This window comes from Mustela nivalis, assembly GCF_964662115.1.
Source record: "Mustela nivalis genome assembly, chromosome: 7".
In the NCBI taxonomy this organism is placed as follows: domain Eukaryota; kingdom Metazoa; phylum Chordata; class Mammalia; order Carnivora; family Mustelidae; genus Mustela; species Mustela nivalis.
Window position 1 is genome coordinate 17,835,755 of NC_139026.1, and position 25,357 is coordinate 17,861,111.

Here is a 25,357-nt window from a genome sequence, read left to right on the forward strand (position 1 = left end):
AAGAGCTTGCCAGAACCTTGATTTTTGGGCCTTAGAAATACCACACACTCTGTCAGTGCCCACAGCCCAGAGGAGACTACCACAAAACCCCTATCCTGCTGAATGGTTAACTCACAGAGTCAAAGGGAATGCTGAAAAACAGGGTTCAGACAAGGGAGGTATTCTCTCAAAGTCTCCCAGCTAAGAGAAACCACTTTTAACCATTTTCAGTTTCAAAATTCAAGTTCTAGGTAGAAAGAAACATGCTGAGTGTGATCATGTGCCCCATCCCTGTCTGGAGGAGAGGTGGGCCCTGAGACTCACTGCCTAGGTGAAGCACTTCTAATGGCATAGAGGCAGATTTTCCAAAGCCAAGATGAGGCAAACTATGGGAATAAGAGGGAAGAGGCTCAGAGCGGGCCAAATCACAAACATGCATTACAAGCTTCATGTCACCCGTGGAGTAGAGAAAGCTCTTTTCAGAGAAGCAGCGGTAGAGACATACTTAACCATTTGTTCTTCTGGAGTCCCAGTCACTAATGAAAGAACAGCTAACACTCATGTAGGATTTACTCTATACTATAAGAGCACTTGCCATGACCCTCTCAGGTAGTACTGTTCTTAGTTCCACATTTATAGAAGAATGAGGACACCAAGGTGCAGCCCATAAGGGCTGTCACTGGCAGAAGCAAGGTTTGAGCTGAGTGTCTGGTTCTAGAACTTGGGTTTCCAGCCACTATGATCCACCACTCTTGGCAAACATGGAGAGAGCCCACTAGTTTCCCTTACAGTTGTCTTCTCAGTATGGCAGCTTTGACTCTGACTGGAAGCCAAATTAGAAATATCATTTCTGATGCCATTGCATTTTATAGGCTATTGGGGGGTATCTTATCAGTTGTATTGCTTGATGTCCCTCATAAGGACCTCCTGGTACATTCCTCCAAGACCCAGATGTAATGAATGCATCAAGAAAGCAAATAAGTAAAGAACACAGGCCAGAGTCGGACTACCTGGGTCCATTTTCAGTTGCACAATTTATTGCTAGTATGATTTGGTAGTCATTGAATCTCCCCAAGCTTCAGTTTTCTCATCAGTAAAATAAGAATAGTAATAGTACCTTCTTCTACGATTTGTATGAAGATTAAATTAGGGATGATAGTTGTAAAGAGAATAGCACAATTAGGACTTCACAGAGTTCTTGGTACATAAATGGCGCTCAATTCATGTTAAATTTCATTTATAACATAATGTTTTCTTCCATTCTTGAGAGCTGTGTTTCCCTCCTTGCATTGATTTCCAAGCATCTCAGAGCTTATTTCTTTCTGTAGCATTCTTTGTTTAGATTTACTTGCTTTTTGGGGGTTTTATTTAATGGTAAGAATTTTGGTTTTAACGTCTTCTGTGCTTTTATTTTGATATCTCTTTTTTGGAGGTAGGTAACTAAATAAATACGTGCCAAAGTGTGTTTGTATATACACCTAGACACATAAACAACACACAAAATCTACCCAAGAGGATCTCACTAAAATTCCATTTCTCTTTTCAGCCTGGTTTCTAAAACCCTTGTTCTAGTGAGATTGAAGTGAAATTCCACCGAGAAATCTTTTTTAGAATTATTTCCCCCTGAATTATGCCCTTTACTAAGCTCTATGGATTTGGTTTCAGGAACTTTGCTGCTACAATCCCACGGCCCTTCTCAGTTCGTTATGATCCATACACTCAAAGGATTGAGGTCTTGGACAATACGCAGCAGCTTAAGATTTTGGCCGACTCCATCAACAGTAAGTAACTCACACCCCAGGAGGCCACTCTCTTTACCAGAAATAGAGAGTTAGATTTTTCTTACCCTCACCATAGGAACAATAGGAAATTTATCAAATATTGAATTAAGGAGAAAAGCATCTCCAGGTAAGCCATTTGTTTGTCAAGGGAGAAAAGCTTGGCAAAAAGGTCAGAATTGCTTTGAGGGTCTTCTTTGACTTTCCTAGATTCCATGCTACTCCCAGCACCACACCAGCTCTCCACTCTGTCTTCTCATTGTCATGTTCCTCTTTCTCCTTTGCCTCTATACTCTCTCGCCTCTAAGTGCCCAATGGATATTGCTGTGCCTGGAATTTCAGCCCCTATAAGACAGGTTCTAGCTACTTTATTGACCATCTAGTGGCTCATCCATGGGACTACCACTCTTCCAGGACAGTGAGGATATTATAATAGTTACTCATAAAAAAAAGCAGAGTATTACATTGCTTCTCACTGGATTCCCTTTCCAGTGCTTCAAACTCCGCTCCAGGAACTTGAAGTTGAAGTATCTCTCTAATTCTCCACTGAAATTGCTTGTCCATCTCCAGGGCTCCTTCCACTTCTTTGAAGTATATTTGTTCCTGTGGACCCTTGGTCTATGCATGAATGGGAGCAGCTCCATTGTAGTCCAATGGTCTAGCAATCTAGGCTGATTTATCTGCTTAGACCATGCATTCTCAAACTTAGTGTACATCAGAATCATTTGGAGAGCTAATTAAAAATTAACAACCCTGACTCATAGTCCCAGACTAAATTTACTAAAATTGTGACAAGTCTTGGGAGTTTGTATTTGTAATAAGGCTCTATGTGATTCTGACACAGGGGGTTCTTGTGAACTACACTTTTAGGTTTCATAGCTTAAGTCCTTACAAATATCTATAGATGGTCCCGTAAAAGAAAAAGAGAGAAAATTGTTAACTCCTCCCATGGAAAAAGGAAGGTAATTACATTAAAACTTGTAAGTCCCTATGCTATAACTGCCCAAATCATATCACCATAACTAATCTGTAAGCTCCTTAAAGGCTGGGATCGTACCCAGCATATCTATACATCCCATTGATCCCCTAATGTGTTACACATTGTAGAAATTTAAAGTGTGTTTTCTCACGATATGAGTGGCCCTTTTTTTTTTTCTTTGTAGGTGAAGTTGGAATCCTTTGTAGTGCCCTCCAGAAAATAAAGTGAAACCATGGACAAAACCTGTAAACTGAGAATCTGTTGATAGAAATCTGTTGATAGAAATTTCATTTCATCTGAAAAAGTTTGAAAAGTAAACCTTAATTTGAATTGACAGCCTTAAATCTTTTTTGGAACAATATGTAGGATGAACAAATAAATCAAAATAACTTGAAATGACAGCATATTAATGCATATCCAAAAGCATAATCTTCTGGGGTCATCTTTGATTTATAGATGATAATCCCATACTCTCAATTCAGTTAAAGTCAATAATCTGTCACCTTTCATCAACATTAATTAAAATTTGGAACTGATTTACTCAAGCTTCATATATGCTTTTGTTATTGGCCATAGAAAATTCCTAAAGGAATACATATCACTCAATATAAAACACAAGCCTCTTATTAGAATTGAATTTGTTGATTTAATATAAATTTAACCTATAAAAGTCATTTTCTGTTCAGTAAACTATAATTCTAAGTATTGTTGTGTTTTACCCATGTAATTTCCTTTAATTCAAGAACTCATTAAAATAGTTATAAAGATTGAAGTTCATAACATAATATTGAAGTACTTCTGTGTATTTTATTGTAATCATAAATACTGCCATGGAAGGTAATATAAGTCCTCACCTGACTCCTACAAATTTCAATATCATCTTCCAATTAATTGTCACTTTTTTGTAGATATTTTGTAGATACATGAGATGCAACTGATGTTAACTGAAGGTTTGGCTGGTAGATATTCAATAAATTCTCAGTGAAAGAATAATGGAATATATTATTAAATAGAAAATCCTCAACAAAAGTGAGAATTTTAGTTATGTTTAAAAAAGTCAAGGGGTTAGAAAATTTTACAGTTTCAAATATTCCTCTCCATTGTCTTAGAAACACATTAACTGGATAATCTTGTGGCATGAAAAAAATGATCAGTCTCAGATTTCCAATGCATCACAGAGTTCACTGTGATAATCTAAGTTATGTCTGATAGTCAACAGACTTTGATTTCTGTTGGCTGTACATTTTATACAAATGCATGACTATCTGTGAAACAGTAGGAAAAAATACAGCATCTTTAAAGCTATGCTTTGAAATTTTCACACCACCTTATCATTTTACTTTGGAAATAGTTAGATCTCAGAGGACTTGCATAGTATGTGTTCATGGGTGATTCCCAGACCAGCTATATCATCATCAACAATAAATCCTGGGCATATCCCAACTCTATCCAGCCAGAATATCTGGAGATGGACCACAGAGACCTGAATCTTTCAGTACCTCAGGTGTTTTGTTTTGCTTTTGCTTTTGTTTTTGTTTTTGTTTGTTTTTTTTTTTTTTTTTGCTTTTGCTTGTTTTTGTTTTTTAATGCCCAGAGAGTCTATTGGTACATTAAATCTGAGAGAACTTTACTTCTGGTGGCCAGTGCTGCCAATTGCCAGTTATGTCACTTTTGGATAATTTACTTTGGATCTCAGTTTTACTTGAACCGTAAAGGAGTTTAAATGGATGAATCAAGGTTTCTTCCAGCCTTTAAATACAATTCAAATGCTGACATGTGTCTTTAAACCGACGTCCCCGACCCACTAACAGTGTGTAATAATACTAGCTCAAGTATGCTACCTGGGTGGAAAGATCAATTTGGTCTGATTGTGTCTGGGATCTCATTGCTTTGAATTTGGGTTTTCATATCTGTATTTATTTCCTCATGCCTCTGTAGAACCTACTGACAAATGCTGATTCTAAAAGTGGAAATGTTCTTTTATCTGTTTCTTGAGACCCCAAACACCCTGCAAAGGGACTATTTTGATAAATATTTCTTTACTTTATATTAAGTTCTTGATTTTGGAACTAAAATATTTTATGATATTTTAGACTAGATATTTTATTTGGTAGTGCGTCTTAGTCTTACTGAAAATAATTTAATGTGTTTGAAATTAAAACTTAGGTTTGGGTTGCAATTTTGCAGAAAAAAATTACATACTGATTTTTTAAGTAATGTGTTACTCAGTACTTAGCTCTTTTTATCTGGACATAAAAACCCAACCTAAAGCAATGGATTCAACATATTTTCCTGTGTTAGTATTATTATCTGTTTCATATTCAGTAAATGAGCTTTTTTTTTTTAGAAAAAATAGTAATGCTTTACTGATAACTAGCCAATTGCATCTAAAAAAGAGAAATACATATAACCATTATACATTTTTAGTATTAGTGTTCTATAAGTTTCTAAATAACTTATAAACTTTCTCAATAAGTTTATAAATTTACATTTTAATTCTAGGTTCCTAAATTATATAGCTTAACTGCTTATCAAAGAATTTAACACTAAAATGTCAACTTCATAAAGCATGAAACTTGCCTGTCTTCACCTCTAAAAGTCTTAACATATAGTGCACAGTAGGTGTTTAATAATCTTTAAAAAATTTCTAAGTGAGGCGAATCATAGGGCATGTAGTGAAGATTGTCTCTCACAAATAAGCTATTTTGAAAGAATAAGTTGAGAAACAACTAAATTTGCAATTTTCCCATTTAAATGCAGTAGAACATTTTGCATCTTAATGTAATTTATGATTAAAAAAAGATATTGTGCCTTCAAAATAGATCATGGCTAGGTAATTTGTGTTTATACTGCTTGAACAATAACTGACATATGAAAGTGCTTAATAAATGTTTGCTAATTAATAAAGGAACAAAATTGCATCAGTAAAATGTTTCAGTTATCCATGGTGGGGCTGAAATGATCATAAAGCAATGAGTGATTTGCCTAATGATTGCAAAAAATTATAGAGGAGACAAAATAGAAAAGACTATGAAAATGGACTCTGTAAAGGAAAGAGGAAAAAAAAATGATCAGAATTTCTTTCCAGCACCATACACACAAGATCCCTGTCTTTTTTTTTTTTAAGATTTTATTTATCTATTTGACAGACAGAGATTACAAGTAGACAGAGAGGCAGGCAGAGAGAGAGGAGGAAGCAGGCTCCCCATGGAACAGAGAGCCCGATGCGGGGCTTGATCCCAGGACCCTGGGATCATGACTTGAGCCGAAGGCAGAGGCTTTAAACCACTGAGCCAACCAGATGCCCCAAGATCCCTGTCTTTTAATAGCTTTCTTGTGCAGTTTCAAAAACTATAAGCAGTAGTAAACTTGATATATGCTAGTAATGGCTCTGATATTTTTTGTGCTTTGAATTTTCTCATTTATAATCTTAACTTTTAATTCTGCTAGCTCCAAGAAATAGTTTACCTTCTCATGTGTGGTAAGCTTAAAGAATAAATTTAGAGTGGTAAGTAATTGTAGAGAAGATCGAATTGAGCCCTCTTGTATATACATACAACTCTTCTCTACAATATGATTTATAGTAGTTCAAGGTTGTTCTTCAACAATGTTTCTTTTGTATGTTTCTTTCACACTGTTTCTTTTATGACAACAGTCTTTAACTAAGAGAATATTCATGGGGGAAAAAGGGCAAAGGATATACCTCCCTGAGTCCTGCGATCAAGCCCCTCATGGGGCTCTGTGCTCAGTGCAGAGTATGCTTGGGATTCTCTCTCCCTTTTCTTTGGTCCCTCCCCTCGCATGCTCTCTCTCTAAAATAAATAAATAATTTTTGTAAAAAAAGATGTACCTCCCTGAAAGATGAATGGATTTCTTAAGTCTCCAAGTTGAAGATGCTACTACAGGGGGCACAACACCTCCTTATTTTCCAGTTTGCCTAAATAGAGAAAAGATAAATGATTATAGCTTGAACTGCAGCTTTTTTTTTTTTCTCAGATCTTTCTTTGGAGATAGATGATGTCTAAAGAAAATAAGTGTATCAGTATCCTCTATTGAGTTTATTAAAATTGGTGCAAACTGTGGATGTTTATGATTTACTCTTCCTAGAAGTAAATTAAGGAAGATCTATTTAAAAAGAAATATACTTAGTCCTCCCTGAAGTCTCTTTATTCCTAAAGTTTCTCAAAGAAATATCGGCTGCAGCCTGTCCTTTCATGGAATCACCTTGCAAATGGAGAGGGTTGTGACAAAGGGCAGATTTCCACTATTGCTTCTGAGTGGTCAGGGGAGAGTGGAGTTTGGATTTAGGGATTAGGAATGCATCTTCATTTGTGTCTTTGAGTTTTTCTCTTATGACTCTAAAGTGTGGGTTTTGGTTTTTTTTGTTTTGTTTTTTTTTTAGAAATCACTCATCCTATCACACCAAACATACACACACACACACACACACACACACACACACAACCATCCCTTTGACCTCCAAGAAGCCACAAGATGATTTGGAACTGAGCTGAAGACTCCACCAAAATAAGCACAGAGCAGCTGGCCTTTCCCATAAGCCTTTTACCCACCCTGTTTGTGGGAGAATATATATGTCAAAGCCATTCTTTGGAGGTCTTTAAGGAATGGCACCACCCAGGAGTAGAGAATCAGACTAGAACAAAGGCATTAATTGCAAAGGTAACTGTTGGACTATGAAGGCTTTCTATCTCCTCCAGGGTCCTAATGCTGCTCTCTGCCACGAGCCCTGAAGCTGTGATGCCTGATGAGCTCCATTTCCTTGGCCTAACAAAAAGTCAGATTTTGGATGGGGAAGGAGAAGACAATCTTTCCAAAAGTATCCATTCCCTGAATGTCCTTGGGAAAGTCAGAGAGACAAGAGGCTCTGTGTTGAGTCCCTCTTGGGAAAAAAATTGCTTTCTAGAGCAGAGAGCAGTCTGATTAGATTAGATTGAGATGGGAATATAGTGGTTTTATGATGTGAAGTGCCTCATAAGAGAGCATGCTGAGGCTGGAGAAGAGTGAGAGGACAGGACTATTCACGCCTTTCAGAGCGGAGTTTCTTAGCACCGCGGACAGCCAGAAAGGTACCACTGGCATGGAAGAGAGTGGTAAAGTCCCAAACCCTATCCTTTTTGGAACAAAATTCTGGATAGGGTAAGGTCCTTAAGACATTAGTACAGAGGCCAGGAAACACGACTCTGATAATTGTCTCTGCTCACTGCAGACTTTGAATAAATTTTGGCTGTTTGAAATGAGAGGGTGTAATATTTCTCAGTAGTGCTGCTCTGACAACCCTGATTTGAATGCCAGCTTTTCCATCAAGCTGGATCTAGTTGGTCGGACTCTTACTCTCCCTTAGTCTCATTTCCTCCTTTGTAATATAGGGAAGGTGCATGCTTACATCACAAGACTGTCACAAAGATAAAATAGCATTATCATGTGCATGGAAGCCTCTCAATCACTTTCAGCAGTATCTAGCAATTTCAAATGTTTATTATTCTGTTATAAAACACAAATGAGTTCGCCCAAAGAATTGGTTACTATATTTTTGTACATCTTGGTCCAGCAATATGATCTCAGTTGGTTCTTCTTTCCAAAAAATATGAGCAGTTATTGAAGTGCCCTACATAAGAACTCTCTGGCTTCCACTTGAGAAAAGAATTTGACCAAAGTAGAATTTAAAACTTTCAACAAGTCCAAATCTATATGTACCTATAAATTAATATTGTGAGCAGTAAAATAAGAAATCTGCATCAACTTGAAGCTAAAACAGTATTGCAAAAAAAGACAACTCTGGAGATTGAAATGAAAATGTCCTGCTTGAAGCTAAAGGCAATAGAAATTCACTTTCCACTTTCATTTCTGGTATTCGGACACCATTAGGCATTTCCCTTCTTCCAGAGCTGTAGTATTACCAGTATAGTTTTAATCACAATGTCAAAAAATCCAGCATTTTCTCTGGTGCTAAAGACATTATTTCTCAACTGAGAATATCATGTGCTCAATTTATGAAATAGTTAACGTAAACAAGATTGATTTAAAAACCAAACATTCTCCAGACATATTGTTTTACTAAGGAAAAAATACAAGGAAAAAAAATGCCTTCGCTTTTCTGCTTAATTTTAAGATCCCCTTAAGAAACGAAATTTGGGGGCGCCTGTGTGGCTCAGCAGGTTAAACATCTGCCTTCTGCTCAGGTCATGATCCAGGGTCCTGGGATCTGCCCGCCTTGCTCCCTGCTTACTGGGGAGTCTGCTTCTTCCTCTCCCTCTGCTCCTCTCCTTGCTTGTGCACATGCTCTCTCTCTTAAATAAATAAATAAAAATATTTTTTAAAAAAAGGAAATGAGATTTGGGAAGCTATTTGTCTTTCTAAGGGCAGGAAGTGGAGACCAATTATAGAAATAAATGTCATTGAAACCGTGGGTCAAGCCGTTTCCCCTTCTGAGCACTTTATTCCAAAGCCGACCCTATAAAAAGCCAATGTATATGGCAAAATAGAAATAAAGATTCCTGCAAAATAGGCCAGAACAAATTAGTCCTTCAAGTAAGTCGATGTAATAAGAAGGACTCCTGTTCCTGTAAGAGTATTGCTCCATCCCCATTCATTAAAGGATTGTAGAAAAAATGTCGCCAGAAATCTGGCATCAACTGTATAGTTTGATAGGCAGAAGAGATAAGCAATTAAATTATAATAATTAAAATAACAACTTATTATACTTTTGGGGATTAATTCAACAAGTATATGTTTATCTATTTCTTGCTGCTTTAAAGCATTAAAATGTTTTTAAACATTTTAATGGAGCATTAAAATATTTTCTGTGAGGGCGATGCAGCAACACCTTAGTGGTCCCAGTGACTGGAGCTGATTAAGCAGCTCTATGTTTCCACCTATGCACCACCTCATTCTTCAGCCTCTTTTATCCGTCCCTCCCTCGTAAGTGTCCAAACTAAAAGGGGGCAATCTTCATTTTTACAGTCCTGGCTCAGAATCATCTCAGATGAAACCTCAAGCACAGGATTCATTTAAAGAGGATTAAACCTCATTGTTTCAAAGATCCAGTTTTTTTTTTTTTTTTTTTGACGGCGTTAAAGGTCCATCCCCTCCACAAACAGGCCAGGGTAGTGGCTTTTAAGCCAATCCAGCTTATGCCTGCCCTGAAATGGTCAGGATCCGCCTGATGGCTTGGGGATCAGGAGTAAAGATGACATGAGCTTGTGGCCTCTGGGTTTTCTGCCTACATCCAGAAGTGGGGCAGGAGAGGGAGCTGGAGGAAGAACAGATTCCGGGAGGGGGCAGTGTGAGAAGAAGGGAAGCGCCAAAAGAGTAAAGGTCTTTTAAATCCAAAGAGGAGAGGGGGCACAGAAGGGGAACGTGAAAAGAAACTTTCACATTCGCCCAGGCAATGACTTACGCTCGGGAGGGTGCAAAAACGTGAATCTCAGACCTTGCAGTGAGCAGGTTCATTAAAATCGGTTCCAGCTCCACAATCCGGGACTTCTTCATCAGCTGTAGAAGACGGACGCGCAGTTCTTGGCCTTAAATATCCACGCGTTGACGTAGGCCAGGACCACGGACAGCTCCCGCCCCAGTTCCCAGTGCCTCTCCTGTGCTGGGCAGTCTCCAGTTCCACCCCAGAGGACAGGGAGTGCGGCAGCTCTGATCGGCCTCTTCTGGCTCTGCTCCCTCCCCAGCCACCTCTGGGTGTGTTCTTTAGGATCCTGGGGTTTGTCCTTGAGCTAGGCGCCCACAAAGGGCCAAAGCCAGAGAACCAAGAATGGGGCTCCCTAGGAAGACCGAGACCTCAGCTCCCTGGGAGCTCAGCTTCAACTCCAGAAAGGCAGCACCCAGAATATGACTGCGGAGAGAAGGCAGCCGCGGAGTCCCTGGGAGTAGACCGGGCGGAGGTGACCTTGCTTTTTCTCCCCTGGGGGTGGCTGGCTTGTTGAAATCAACTTAAGTTGTCGAGGTGCCGCTTTTTACTTTACGTCCATTTTCCCTTCAAAGTGAAGGATAAGGGGGAGAGACGTGTCAGAAGACTCCGCACAGCGGAGCTGAGATTTCCCAGGGTGATAAGCTCACTCTCTGCTTTTGCCTCCACACCCCAACTCCAGCCCTTCCTAACTGACTCCTTGGGGGAGGGATTGGCCAAATGTGTAATGCCCTTACTCACAGTCCCCCTTTCCATTGTCCCAGATTCACCAGACACCGGGTGGTCTCCACACTCCCCACATCCCCTCTTTCCGAATCCAGCAATGTCCAGGTCCTGTGGAAAGAGCTGATAGGAAAGTGGGTGACAAGGGCCAAGCTGGGATTAAGGCCTGAGGGCTCTTGCCTTCTGCTGAAAAGTGAAGAGAGAATGTGAGATTATTCTGCTTCAAGTTAGTCTTCTCTCCCGGTTTCCATTATAAATGTAGAGGCAGAGTGCAAGGAGAAAAAGCCTTCCTGTTTCTCCAGGACGGAAGAAACATTATAGAGCCTTTGTTTAAGAAGCTGGACATTCTGTGTGAGCATGGTGGAGATAAAGGGAAGGGATGGAAATCATATTTCAATTCAGCTGAGCAACAGCTTCCAAGGCTTTCGTCTCTGTGAATTCAAAAAGACTCAGGGCTGGCCCTGAAAACAATGGTCAGGTTGGAAGGTTACACCTAGGTGGAGGTAGCAGATCATGGAGAGAAGATGGAGGAAGGAGCCTACCAGGTCTTCCTCTTGGTTGGGTATTAGAATGGGAATGCAAACACACTATTGCCTTTAAGGATTCGTAATTTAAATCATTGTTAATGGTTACAAACATCTAAACTAGAATTAGAAGCAGGAAATATTAGTGGAATGGAGTTTGGGAATCAGAAAACTGCTCAGTTAGACTTTACCTTCTTAGTTCAAAGGGGGAAAATCCCAACCATCTGACATCTTTCATCTTGAATGATCTAAAAAGATACCACCTGGAGAGTGTAAAAAGACACTAAGATTAACTTTGCAGCAATTTTTTATTAGCATGCATTTTGAACAGGTCAAATGTCTATCAGTAAGAGATTGTTTAGGTAATTACAATCTGTATAATGAAATGTACAGGAATGAATTAAAAACAAAATGAGGTAAAATCTGTAAATACTGACTATCAAGGAAGTCTAGAAGGTATTGTTAAGTGAAAAAACCATGATCATATTTTTTTTTAAAAAAGCTGTCAATGATATATAGTTATGTACATGGCCTATAGGTATGTTTCTATAATCACAGAAGAAAGAAAAGACTGGTGAGGACCAGATTGTTGACAGTTGTTTCTACTAGGACTAGAATGGGGGTTGGAGACTACTCTCATTCTTTACCTTATATTCTATTTTAAAGAGAAGAAAAATGATGTGATTAAAAATAATTTGAATTGTGTTTTTTCTCTTGTTTTTATTTTCTTTATTTCAAAATTTTCCTTTTTAAAAAATTTATTTATTTACATAAGATAGAGAGTGAGAGAGAGCCCAAGTGACAGGGAGAAGAAGGAGAGGGAGAAACAGGTTGCCTGCTGAACAGAGAAACTGACATGGGGATTTGTCCCAGGACCTCAAGATCACAGCCTGAGCTGAAGGAAGATGCTTAACCGACCGAGCCACTCAGGCACCCCATATTTCAATATATTCTGTAACAAAAATATACTAATGAAATCAGAAATAAACAGGTACATGAAGGAGTCAATTACTGACCCACCTTTCCCTTTAATTCTTTGAAACAGAGATCCACCATCTAGAATAAAGATCTGCTCCCAGAGCCAAGAGTACATTGTCCCAGCTAGGAACTTACATGAATATAATATTTCTAAGTCCAGTGTCAGCCTGGTTGTTGATACCTTAAAACAAGATTTCAGAGATATGCATGTTCATCCAGAAGAATATCCTATGTTTCTATTAAGACTTCATAAATCAAAATTGAGTAGAGATGAAGTGTTACTATTTCCCTGGATTTGTTATGTTCATTAACCTTGTTTCCTTTTAAAAGTTGTTCCTGGAATTGCCCAGCTCCACAGTCTACTCAAAGCTTTGCTCTTTTAGAACTTTCTGATGAAGGAGACAGAATAACACAGTGATCATGCAAGGGAATTGAAATCAGACAGAACCCCTGTTTTCCCATTCACTGAATCAATGACCTCAAGCAAATTATCTACCACATTGTGCTTCTGCTCCCTTATCTGTAATGTGACGATATAATAGTACCTACTCATAGATGAAGTAAAAGCATTAATTAAGAAAAACCTGTCAAACTTAAAAGAATATGAAGTGTCAGTAGTTACTATCACTAACTCTGCCTAGAAAATGTCAATCAAGGGGCAATGGAAACCTGTTAGGAGCAATTTGGATCTTCTCTGAAACAAAACAAAACAAACAAATAAACAACAACAACAAAACAAAACAAAACAAAAAAAAAAACCTTACCATTTACTGTGGGCAAAAGAAATAGAGCTGGAGAACTGGGAATAGACTGAGGATCTTGAAGCTACAGTCAGCATACTTCCATGGAATAAGGTGATGTTTTAAGATTCAGAACCCCAGAATCAACTCCCAGCTTTACCATTTACCAGATATTTGCACATGAACAATTATGTTACCCTCCTTCACTTTTTGTTAACTACAAAATGTCAACAATAATAGTGCCCAGTTTATACGGTAGTGTGATAATTAAATTAATCCTAAGTACTCAATACATGCTAGCTTTTACTTGTCTTCAGATGCTATCAGTGACCCAGCCTCTCTACCCTTACTACTTCAGGGCAAAAGGCTAACTTCCAGGTCCAGTTGCTTAATTTCTCTTTCTGAGTTTTATCTGATTCAAAGCACTTTCTCTGCTTTAATGGTAGACTAAAATTTTCTGGAAATTAATAGCCTCCCATCAGTCTTCTACCAGGACACCGGCTCCCAGAGTTTCCTGATTGGGATTAAGCTCAGTTGCCCACAATAATAGCTGCTTGATAACACTCCCTTTAGTTACTGCCTTTCTTTCTCTGTTTCTCTTTACTACTTTTCTAACTTTGATTCTTAGCTATTTGCACTAGAGTTCTTTTCTCAGGGTCTGGTTCTGGGAGAACCCAAACTAGGACAGAGGTACATAGTGTTTTGAGATGATGAAGGCAGCATCTGTTGCTCATACAAGCCTCTGCATTATGTCCTTCCAAGATTGCCACTCAGAAGCCCAAATACTATACAATTATTAATTTTAATGTTTCTTTGCTCTCTCTTAACTCAGTTTCCTTACGTTTCCCTGGTTTCTAATGGAAATACAAGATCTTGACAACTGCCGCCATCTTGTAAACATGGATGGACCCAGTTTGGACCACTATCTCCCTGAAAGTGAAATGTCCTTGTTTATCTGAAATCCATTCTATGACTTACTATTACACTCTCTGAAATTCCAAAAGAAGATTCAAAGTAGGCTTTCAGCTGCTCTGAAAGTAAATACCATCATTGTCACTGTCACAAAGGAATCTGAAAGGCAAACTCTTATCTCTTCAAAGAATAGAAATTTGAATGTGGATTTAGGCTAGTACATAAGGCATATAGAAAAATCAAAAATTCTAACCCCCAAAACATAGACAAAGGTAAATTGAACTCTCCTATTCATGAGTATCATGGAAGGAGCAATTCCACGCAGGAGAGGGAGTAGAACAGATTTAGACAAGCTAGGTTCCCATACTAACTTCTCCACCACTACTGTGTAACCTTTGGAAATGGCATTTAATCTAACTAAACTTTGGTTTTCTTATTTGTAAATTGGGGATAAGAATATATACATACATATACACATACATACGTCACAGGTTTTTTCCTAGGGGTTAAATATGCTAATGTATATTAAGTACTTAATACAACAGCATATAGTAAGAGTCCAAGAAATATTGACCCTCATTTTCCTTACTGATAATAACAATAACATTTGACAGTGGAAACATAAGGCACCATATAGTATGCACTAAAATTTATAGATTCTGGAAGCCAAAAAGACATCATAGACATCTTACAGGACAGCAATCCTCTAACTGAGGTAAGATAGAAACAACATTCTACAGAGCCCACAATTGGTTTCAGGAACCAAATGCAATAATTGCTCAATACATGTTAGATATGATGGTATTGGTGTTGCTGTTGGAACTACAAGCAAAGGGAAGAACTTGTTGTTGGAAGCCTTTAAGGTTATAGATCAGTGCAAAGCCTATTCATTGTCACCCAGAAGGTGGCCACAGGTAACACTTAATACTAGCTTAAAATAGGGGACCATTTCTTTTCTCTAAGCCAAGAATATGGACAGGAACTTATGCATCTTGGAAGAAGAGATGGGATTTTCTGGGCTCAGTTTGCCAGGGGGAAAAATGAGTTTAATTAGTATGCACTTCCACTGAGATGGGGGCATACCTTCTGTCTAAACACTTTCAGCGGGTTGATACCTAGATTGTCCAGTTGACTGCTTCTCAGGATAGAATTAATATCCCACAGTATGCAGGTTACATTGCTGCTGGGGATATGCACTTCAGCATTTGCCTTAGAAATTTCTGCTCCATATCTCCAAGCCCCCAAGTTGGAGGTCTTATTCAGAGTGAATGGCTGGAGCTCTTTCAGAAACTTTAACCGTAACAAAGTCATGCTGGCTTGTGGCCTATCTTATCACCATATTGCTTTCTGAAGAAACGTTATTTTCATGGCAGAGAGGAATTTTTGAGCAATTTAATTCTTTACCGGAGTATTTGGAATGGGAATCTAAAGGAAAATTCCATGTCTTTCCTTACAGAAAAGTATTCTTATATTCTATAAAATTTTCTCCTTTCTCTTTCCTGTACTTTGTATCTCTCAAACCTCAGCTCTCTCTGTCTCTCTCTCTCTCACACACACATTTATGTTCTTATCTCCTGACTTTTGGGCTCTAAAAATAACATAGTGTGATGGGTCAGAGCATGGCCTCTAGAATAAGATTGACTAGTTTTGAAATTAGCAGTGCCAGTGTTTGTTTATGGCCTTGGAAAAGTTGCCTCAAATTAGTTGACATATATTGACTTTTACCTTGTACCAGGCATGTATTAAGTAACTTGCCCAAAATCACTTAGCTAGTTAATAATGGAACCAGGACTTGAGCTCAGGCATCTTGACCCCAAAGCACACATTGCTGGTGATGATACTCTTCTGCCATGCTCTGCCTCAGTTTTTTCATGTTTAAAGTGGGAGTGGGTATAATAATAATACCTCCTCATGTCAGGAAAGGCAATGTACTGTTGAGTGATAAGGCTGTAAACCTAGTAAGTAATTTCTTCCTGACATCAAATGTCCTTAATGGCTCTACTTTACTGAGTTAACTGAAGTTCAGAGAAGCCAAGCTACTTTCATACAGTCACACTATTAAATTAGTAAAACAGGCTGGATTTAAATTCAAATTTATACTACTTCTAGAGTAGCTATTCAAACCTACATTCAGCCACCTGCCTATGATATTGGGCATGTTTCTCCATCTCCCTGGGCCCCAGTTTTCTCATCATTAAATTAAGGGATTCCCTCTACACAAAGCTGAGGAAAGAATAAAAATTAGATATGAAAATTTAATTTGTAGGTCTTCAAATGGCATGGAACTGTAAAGCAGGGTACCACTGGAGATTTCTAGAAGCTTCCTCTTATTTTGCACACAACGAGGGAATGAACAAAGTTTGATGGAGACAACAGACACACTAAAATTCTCCAAGGACACCACAGATGCTTATTCACCTTATTGGATGACCTATTAAGAGATCCTGCTGAGGAGAGGATAGAGGGATGGCTGCCAAGGTCCCTGGGGTCAGCGATATAGAAGTGGGGAGATGACCCACTATCTATTTGAGGATGGAAGAAGATTGTCTTTTCTCCTGAAACAACAGTGTATTCATAAGAAAGAAGGAAGCTCAACAGTTGAGCTCATGGAGAATTCAGTTACCTACACATCCAATCTTCCTTCATTCCTCTTGCCCTAACTGAATCACTAGGATTACCTTCCCTTTGGGGGCAGGTGGCTTCAGCCATTTGTTCAACAAATATTTGTTAACTGCCCATCATGTGCCAGACACTATTCCAAAGAATAGAAGTAAAGGTCCAAATTTTGCGAAGCCTGCATCCTGGTATGTGGGCAGGGGTGCAGGAAGGGCCATGCAATATAAAGAAATAAAGAAAATAATTATTTTGTGTGACAAGGGCTGTGAAGAAAACGAACACTTGGATTACTCATTAAAATAATTCCCAATGATAGATCACTATGTACTCTTCGCAAATAATCTGAAGGTATTCAAAGAATTAAGTGACATCCTTATAATAAACCTTACATTTTTATTTATGTCAATAAGATTTCTCAACAACTACAACTATAAAAAATTAAAAATCACCCATAGAAGTAGAATCAATATTAGTTCCTATCTTATTCTCATTGTAAATAAATCATATATGAATTAATAGAGATTAAAATATACATCTAATTAATAAATACATTTGCAATTGAAGTGTACTTATTTGGTTAATAAGCATAAATGATATACTAATAATATTTGTAAATTTTACCAATTCAAAAGAAATATTTTAACCGTTAGGGTCTTATGGTAACAGGGATTTTTTAAAAGTTACTTTTAACTTATATTTATATTTTTGTTGCAAAGATCAATAAATTGCTTTTAGAAATAAAATATATTGCATAGGGATAAAATTTTGTGTGCAGTTTGGAATGGAAATAAGATTTAAGAAAATAGGAAGACATAAAATTATAAAATTTTAATGATTATCAACGTGTTTATCCACATATCTTGAATGGATTATGGTGAATATCAAATTGCAATGGAATTCAGATTTCACTGGATACCTACAGAATGAACTACAGTTTTAAGTGTCAATGTTTTAATTCACCAGGAATTACATTCTTTGCAACATACTATAAACACTTTCAGATGATAACAAAATATATAAGGCACATATTCAATTTTTTATAAAATTGTAATTTTTCAATAAAATTGTTTTAGAGAGTGTATGAAATAGGTTTGAATACCATGTGGGCCATCTGTAGGCTGCAGCCATGCTTAGTGACCTCTAGAGGGAGTCTGTCCTCACACATTGTCCCAGTTCAATTCAAGGACAATTTGGAGGGGTAAAGAGAGTCTGTCCTCACACATAGTCCCAGTTCAATTCAAGGACAATTTAGAGGGGTAAAGAATTCTTACTTTCATTGATTGCTCCATAAACTGTTAGAAAGGCCCTAGGGATGGAAATCTGACTGGGTGGAAAATGTGTCATAGTGGAAATAGAACTCATGGAGAATAGTTAATAGATCTAATGTGAGTCCAGAGTCTATCTCTTTGGTTCTCTGAACAGTGGTTTCTCCACTTGAAAAATGAGCATTAAGAATACGTACCTACCTTTTCCAATCCACAATGTGGTAGAATATAGTGATAAAGAACGCATAATTTGGAATTTGACTGCATGAATTCAAAGTCCAACTTCACCATTTAGCAGCTAGGTACCTGATGTGTATTTTTTATTTCTCTCTGCCCTCTGTCATACTGTGATAGGTATAATAATAGTACCTACTGAACAGAGTTGTTGTGATGCTTAACCAAATGAATATTTATAGATAAAGTGTTTTGAATAGTATGTGGCACATAGCTATTATTATTACTTATTACCTTAGCTATCACTATAATAATCATTCACACGGGAATTGAAAAAAAACCAAATGGAACAATACATGGGAGTTGTTTTAAAGCATAAGGCTACTATAAAAATGAAGGAAATGCTGATAAAACTATATTAGTTACGGTGCTTTTAGTAGCAAATTGCAGAAAGACAAAAATAAAAAACCCAACTAAAACTGGTTTAACTTATAAGGAAATTTTCTATTCCCCATAACAGTAAGTCCACACATGTGACAACTGGGATTCTAGTGTCATTATTTTGGGCTCTGCCTTATGCATGTGCTTTAAGTCTTCCTAGTGACTTTCTTCATGATCACAGGATGGCTACTGGCAGAAGCTGAGGCTAGGTGCTTCCCTTCTGCTGTGGTCTGAATGCTTGTACCCCTCCAAAATTTATGTGCTGAAACCCTTACCTCAAAAAATGATAGCATTAGGACCTAGGATATTTGGGAGTTTCTTGGGACATAAAGGTGGAGCCCTCAGGAATGGGATCAGTATCCTCATAAAAGAACCTCACAGAGATCCTTCTTCCCTTCCACCATGTGAAGACCATGAGAAAATGCCAGCTACAAACCAGAAGAGGGACTTCACCAGACCTCAACCATGCTGGCGACTTGATCCTAAACTTCTCAGGCTCCAGTACTGTGAAAAAGAGATTATGTTTAACTAGTTTATACTATGTATAAACTACTCAGTCTGTGCTATTTTGTTATTGTAGCCTGAACGTACTAAAGTTGTTTTCATATAATTGGCCAACTTAAGTCAAGTGCCCATCTCTAGATCTAAAACATTTCTTAAGGGAATACCATGCACTGATTATCTTAACGCTGGGGTCTTAGATGATTCCTGCTGCCAAATGGGATACTGTGAACAGACCAGACCAGACTAGACTAGACTAATCAGGAGCCAGGCCTTGACACTGGGGATGTGAGTCACGTGATGTATTTGGATCCCAGATGGAAGCAGATGATATATTAAAACTAGCGAAGTAGGAGAATTTATTTTTTTATTTAAATTCAATTACCCAACACATAGAACATAATCGGTTTCAGATGTAGAGTTCAGTAATTCATCTGTTGAATATAACATCGGTGCTCATGATCCATCAAGTGCCTCCTTAATACCCATCACCCAGAAACCCCATCCCCCCCACCCCTTCTCCTTCAGCAATCCCCTCAGTCTCTTTCCCATAGTTAAGAGTCTCCCCTGGTTTGTCTTCCTCTCTGATTTCTTCCCATTCTCTTTTCCCTCCCTTCTTCTGTGATCCTCTGCACTGTTCCTTATATTCCTCATATGAGTGAAACCATATGATAATTGCCTTTTTCTTACTGACATATTTTGCTTGGCATAATACCCTCCATTTCCATCCACGTTGATGTAAATGGTAAGATTTCATCCTCTCTGATGGCTGAGTAATATTCCAATGTATATAAATACCACATCTTCTTTATCCATTCATCTGTCTATGGACATCAGGGCTCTTTCCATAGTTTGGCTATTGTGGACATTGCTGCTATAAATATTGGTGTGTAGGTACCCCTTTGGATCACTATGTTTGTATCTTTGGGGTAAATACTAGTAGTGCAATTGCTGGGTTCTAGGGTAGCTCTATTTTTTAGCTTCTTGAGGAAGCTGCTCCATACTACTTTTCAGAGTGGATACACCAGCATGCATTTCCACCAACAGTGTTAGAGGTTCCCTTTTATTAAATAGGAGAGTTTAATAAAGTGATTATTTTCAAAGTTGTGGGCCGAGTTAGGAACTCAGTAATGGTGGAGTACCCAAGAACTAGCAACAAGAGGGAGCCATTACTAATCCTCAGACCAAGGAGTAGGGAGCTATTACAAGAATACTCATGTAAAGAATCAAATGGAGAGGGTTGCCCAAGAGGCTCTTTCTCCGTTCCTAGAGAAATGCTGTCAACCTGCAACTACTTAATAGTGGAAGATGCCATCAGAATAAATGCTCCAATGTTATTGTTGTACCACTTGCTGAAAGCCACAGTGCAAGGGAGGCTTTGATGCTGGAATGCATACCTATCACCAGGTCAAGCACCCAGGCTCTAAGTCAGAGTGGAGGAAGATAAAGAAGCATTTGGAGGAGCTAGTGGGATAGTGATCTCAAGTGACTATGAGCATACCTGGGTGTACAGAAGAAGGGAGTGGTACCTTGAAAATCCTGTCTCGGTAGGAAAGGGGAAGGGGAAAGCTGGATAGATATCTAACAGGATTCACGACAAGGATCCTCATTCAAAATAAAATTGTTCTGTCTCTTTTTCAAATGTAAACTGTCCGAAATTACAGACATCTCTTATTTGTAAGCAAAATTCACTCTCAAGGGAGCTGCGCAAGAAGATAGCAAAAGGCTGAGCTGCCACTGCTTGATGAGGGATTCAGGGAAAGTGGGATGTCCTGACCTTTCAGGGAAAAGTGAAGAAATCTATTCCCAGAAGGGGGATTGCAAAGGGAAGTGGCTGTTCCCTTAACAAAGCCAAAGAGGGCAAGCCTAATGAGGCCTAAGCCAGTTACATGGTGTAATTTACTGAATGGTGTTGGCTCTTGCAGTATTTTAAGGCAAGTTTTTGGTAATACATGATTAGTAGGGAAAGATTTGGCTGTTGCCATTTTTCCAAAGGAAACTTGACTACTCTTAGTAATGCAGAAAAATGTTCTCCTTGGAAAGTTTTATATTTCTATGCAAAGCGGTGTCCCAATCAGAATTTACACAATTTATTATTGCCTAGTGTATGAGGATCAGCTAATTAGTTCTGAACTGAATGTCAAGGCAAACAAATCTCTAAGGGTCTCCAAGACGCTCTATGACTGACACCATCGAGAGCCTACATGGGCAAGGAGAGTCTACACCAGTGGTTCTCAACATTGGTTGCACATTAGAACTACTTGGGGATCTTTAAAAAAATGTCCACGCCCAGAATCCACACCAGAGTAATTAAATAAGAAACTTTCAGTGAAGCCTAGATAAGTGAGGTCTAAGGTCTAAGGTCACTTAGCCCTTTCGAACCTTAGTTTCATAATCTCTAAAATGGGAGCAACAGTGGAAGTTACAACAGATCATTATGAGGATTAATATTAGAAAATATTTATAGACTTTTTAGTGCAGTGTCTGACATAAAGTGAAATCTTAATAAATGCGTACTATTTACTATATGTTTAAACTTAAGCCAGCTGGAGGTCTCAGAAGGATCCCTACATTCTGCTCAGTTGGCTCTGTTGAGTTTTCTATAGCATGGGAGTGGGGATGGGGAGGAGGATGTTGAAGTAGCCAGATCTTTTGTCCCCTTTTAACTGAAGGTTTATGGGTCTACAAGATGTTTTGGAGTTACTCTGCATGACAAGCAAGGGCATGAACAAAGAATAAGTAAAAACTACTACTATGACTGTCAATCATAGTCATTATTTATTGAGTACGCCAGGCACCATGTTAGGCACTTAATATCTTCTCTCACTTAATCCCCACAAGAATCCCACAAAAATAGGAAGTATCCCTCACTTTACTGGAAGATACTTCAGCTCAGAAAGGATGCAAATCTTTCCCAAGATTGTCCTGCCAATAACTGAACAAATTAGGATTCAAAGCCAGGTTTCTCTGTTTAGACCTCAAATTTCATCAACTGGGTCATGCTGCCTTCCTTTTATGTTACTCCTGTAGTTACTCCTATAAGTTCCCTTCAGGAAAGGGGAAAAAAAAAAAAAACCTTAAGGATCAAATGGGGCCATATTTCAAGGATGGATCCTTCTCCGCTAGTCTTTTCCTTTCTAGAGTAACATAGATCTGGAGTACTGAAGTTAGAGAAGACACTGTGGAACTGGCTTTAGGCTACAAATAAAATAAATAAGCCCCCCCCCCCCCCGCCAAAGTTTCTGGTCCAGAGCTTTCCTGGAAAAAGAATGATTTTCTCATGGGAATATTTTTTTCCTGCAGAATGGGTCAGCAGGTAGTGTGTTCTTCTAAGGAAAGAAGGAGCAGCATCTGCCTGTGGTGCTCTTCTGAGGACCTATTCTCATTGTGTTTAGCAGTAGGGTGCAATTAGTAGGTGGAAGAGGTATTTATAGCCATCTCTAAGATGTTAATATAAGTAAATCCATAACGCTAAGAATGTGCTACTTACTTCCACTGGGAAGGGCACCAGACCATTGTGATCCAGTTCCCTCTCCCCAAAATGGGGTCACTTGGCCTCACATAAATTTTTCCTGATTTTGGAAAGTGCTTATGTGAAAACCTTAGAAAGATAACATTTTGAATCACATTTACATATATATATTTAATAACTTCATTGCAAAGACAAAATGATGATGATAAGAGTCAAATTTTATTGAAGGTTTTTTGTTTGTTTGTTTGTTTGTTTGTTTTTTTAAAGACATTCTTTTTTTTTTTAAAGATTTTTATTTATTTATTTGACAGAGAGAGATCACAAGTAGGCAGAGAGGCAGGCAGAGAGAGAGAGAGAGGAGGAAGCAGGCTCCCTGCTTTTTTAAAAAATGTGTTATTAGCTTACTTTCATTCTTTGGCATATACTGCATCATCCCAGAGAAAAAATTCCAAGCCATATTATCTGGAATTTTATGTCTACCTGAATTTCCCTAAGAGCTGATTGGAAAAACAACATTCAATCTTAATTTTCTGTCCCTCTTTGTAGAGAAATCAATCAACCACTCATTTATTCTGCAAATATATGTCAACTACCTATGCTGTGCTGGCCTGGGTGGTTGGTATTCTAGTTGAGGAATAGAAGAATGCCAAGACAGTGTCTTTTCATAGGGGACAACTTAAAACCTTAGTTCCTGATGTTCCTTCTGCCCATTAGTATCTAGTTTTATGTTTAGTATTTTTTTCTCATTGTTCAATTTTTTTTAATATAATTTAATTTTTTCAGTGTTCCAAGATTCACTGTTTATGTACCACACCCAGTGCTCCATGCAATATGTGCCCTTCTTAAGTATTTTAATAAAAACTCTTCTTCAAACTATTTTAAAACACATCTTAACATCATAAAACACATCTTAAAATCATTTGTTTGTTTCACTTTTCTTAACTGCACCTGTGCAGAGCTTGGTTCTTCCTATTTTAGGTTTCTGGCCAAGACCCTTCAGTCCACCGGAGGGCAGTATATCCTTAAGTAGAAGAGCACTCTCAAGGAAACAATAGGGTTTCTGAATTCCTAGCTTTCAAACACAAGCTTTTGGAGTAGTGTTTCTCAAATGATTGATCCCACAAATATTAATTCTGAAGAATTATACTTGAATAAATAGTTCGATAGTCAAATAAGTTCTGGGTAACTCTCTGGCTTAAACAAAGTTAAAACCTGTACTCCCCATAGGACTTCTCAGAACCTTTGATAGGCTTTTGTGGTGCAAAATCAATACTGAGGCAGGCTCACACTGTGTCTGGCACTGTGCTAAGTGCTTCACCTATAATTGGCCCATTTAATCCTCATAATAACCCTATGAGGGGGCATTAATACCACTCTTCATTTTACAAATGAAGAAAATAGAGGTACAGAGACCTTGAATGGTAGCTGAGTTTCAAACCCAAGCCGTCTAGTTACAGAACTTGCATATCTGGCCACTCTCCTATAATGTTTCACAATGTCCGACACCAAGAGGGGGGATTTAATAGTGTTTCTTGAATTTATTTGGCTTTGAAACTCTTTTCTTCCCTCTGATCAATGTAGAGGACTAAGGTTTAGTAGAGCACACTTAAGAAATGCTTCCATCATGTGATTAGTAATAGTATCCCTCTTTAAAATTTAACTGGAAATATACATCCACAGGCCCATTATGTAATTGGTGGTTAACTTTCTTTCGAATTGTCATTTGATGGGAAGGTTCCTGCTATGCTAATCTCTGCTCTCAAAGCTATTACCAGTGAATCCAGACTATTGACTGTATTTAATGTCAAATACGAGTCAGAACTGGCTCTTCTGAGGAAGAGAAGAAGGTATGGGATAGGGAGGTATGATTCGTAAGCTACAAGGTTTAGCCAGGGAGCCAATGATAGTGTGAAATGTTCTGGGAAAATGGGAGAAATGTTCACTTTTTCATAGAAGTCCAAAAATAAGACTGAGATTCTAAATAATGTTGAAGAGTTACAGCTGGAACAAGAGTGATATCTCTGACCAACTCAAGGCCTTTTCAGAATAGAGTTAGAAGAGTTAAGGGAAAATCTACTGGGTGTTTGGATGCCAGATAAGCCAGGTGGCTATTTTAAGCAGAATTTTCCAAGATTTAGTCATTTATATACTAACTTCATGATTTTTTTTCCCTATCAGGATACCCTACTGTTATTTATCTAGTATATTCTATAAACTGTCTTATGCCTTTGTATAAATCTATTTTTCAAAGAGCTTAATATCTGAGAACTCATGGTTTTAAAAAATGATTATATTTTTTCTAATATATAAATTTAAAAACAATTGTCTGTGATCCATCTAAAGTGGTATGAATACCAGTCTTTGGAAATGCTTTTCTAAAGGCTAAAAATCTGCCATGATGTGGAAAAAAAAAAAAGAAAAAAAGAAAATGGTAGAATAGAGATTAAGTTAAAGGTAAAAATAAACTTAAAGTGTAAGCCTAAAAATGAGTGATGAAATCTGTTGTCACTTTGACATTATAATTTCAAATACTTTTCCTTGTGTGTTCTAAATTACCAATTGTTCTTTTGCTTATATTTTAATACAGTGATTGAATAAACAGATAATCTACTTTCATAAACAGATTATCTTTTTCTTGGTTCTAATAACTACAGCATATCTCCAGGTCCTGGGATAGAGCCCTGTGTTGGGCTCTCACCTCAGTGGGGAGTCTGGTTCTCCCTCTCCCTCTGCCTCTCCTCCACTCATGCTTTCTCTCTGTATCTTTCTGTCTCCAATGAATGAATAAAATCTTTTTTTAAAAAAAAAAACATTTATTTTCTTTATTACCACTTGGTAGC

General features: G+C 38.0%; 1 protein-coding gene across 1 annotated transcript in view; it reads left to right on the top strand.

Moving 5' to 3' along the window:
* Positions 1-5,666, top strand: part of PAH (phenylalanine hydroxylase) — a 73,816-nt gene extending 68,150 nt beyond the window's left edge. Inside the window, exons 12-13 of the mRNA XM_082739126.1 lie at positions 1,645-1,760; positions 2,921-5,666. Coding sequence (XP_082595252.1) covers positions 1,645-1,760; positions 2,921-2,964 — 160 coding nt within the window. The 3' untranslated portion in view covers positions 2,965-5,666. The remainder of the gene's footprint in view (positions 1-1,644; positions 1,761-2,920) is intronic.
* The last annotated feature ends 19,691 nt before the right edge of the window (positions 5,667-25,357 follow it).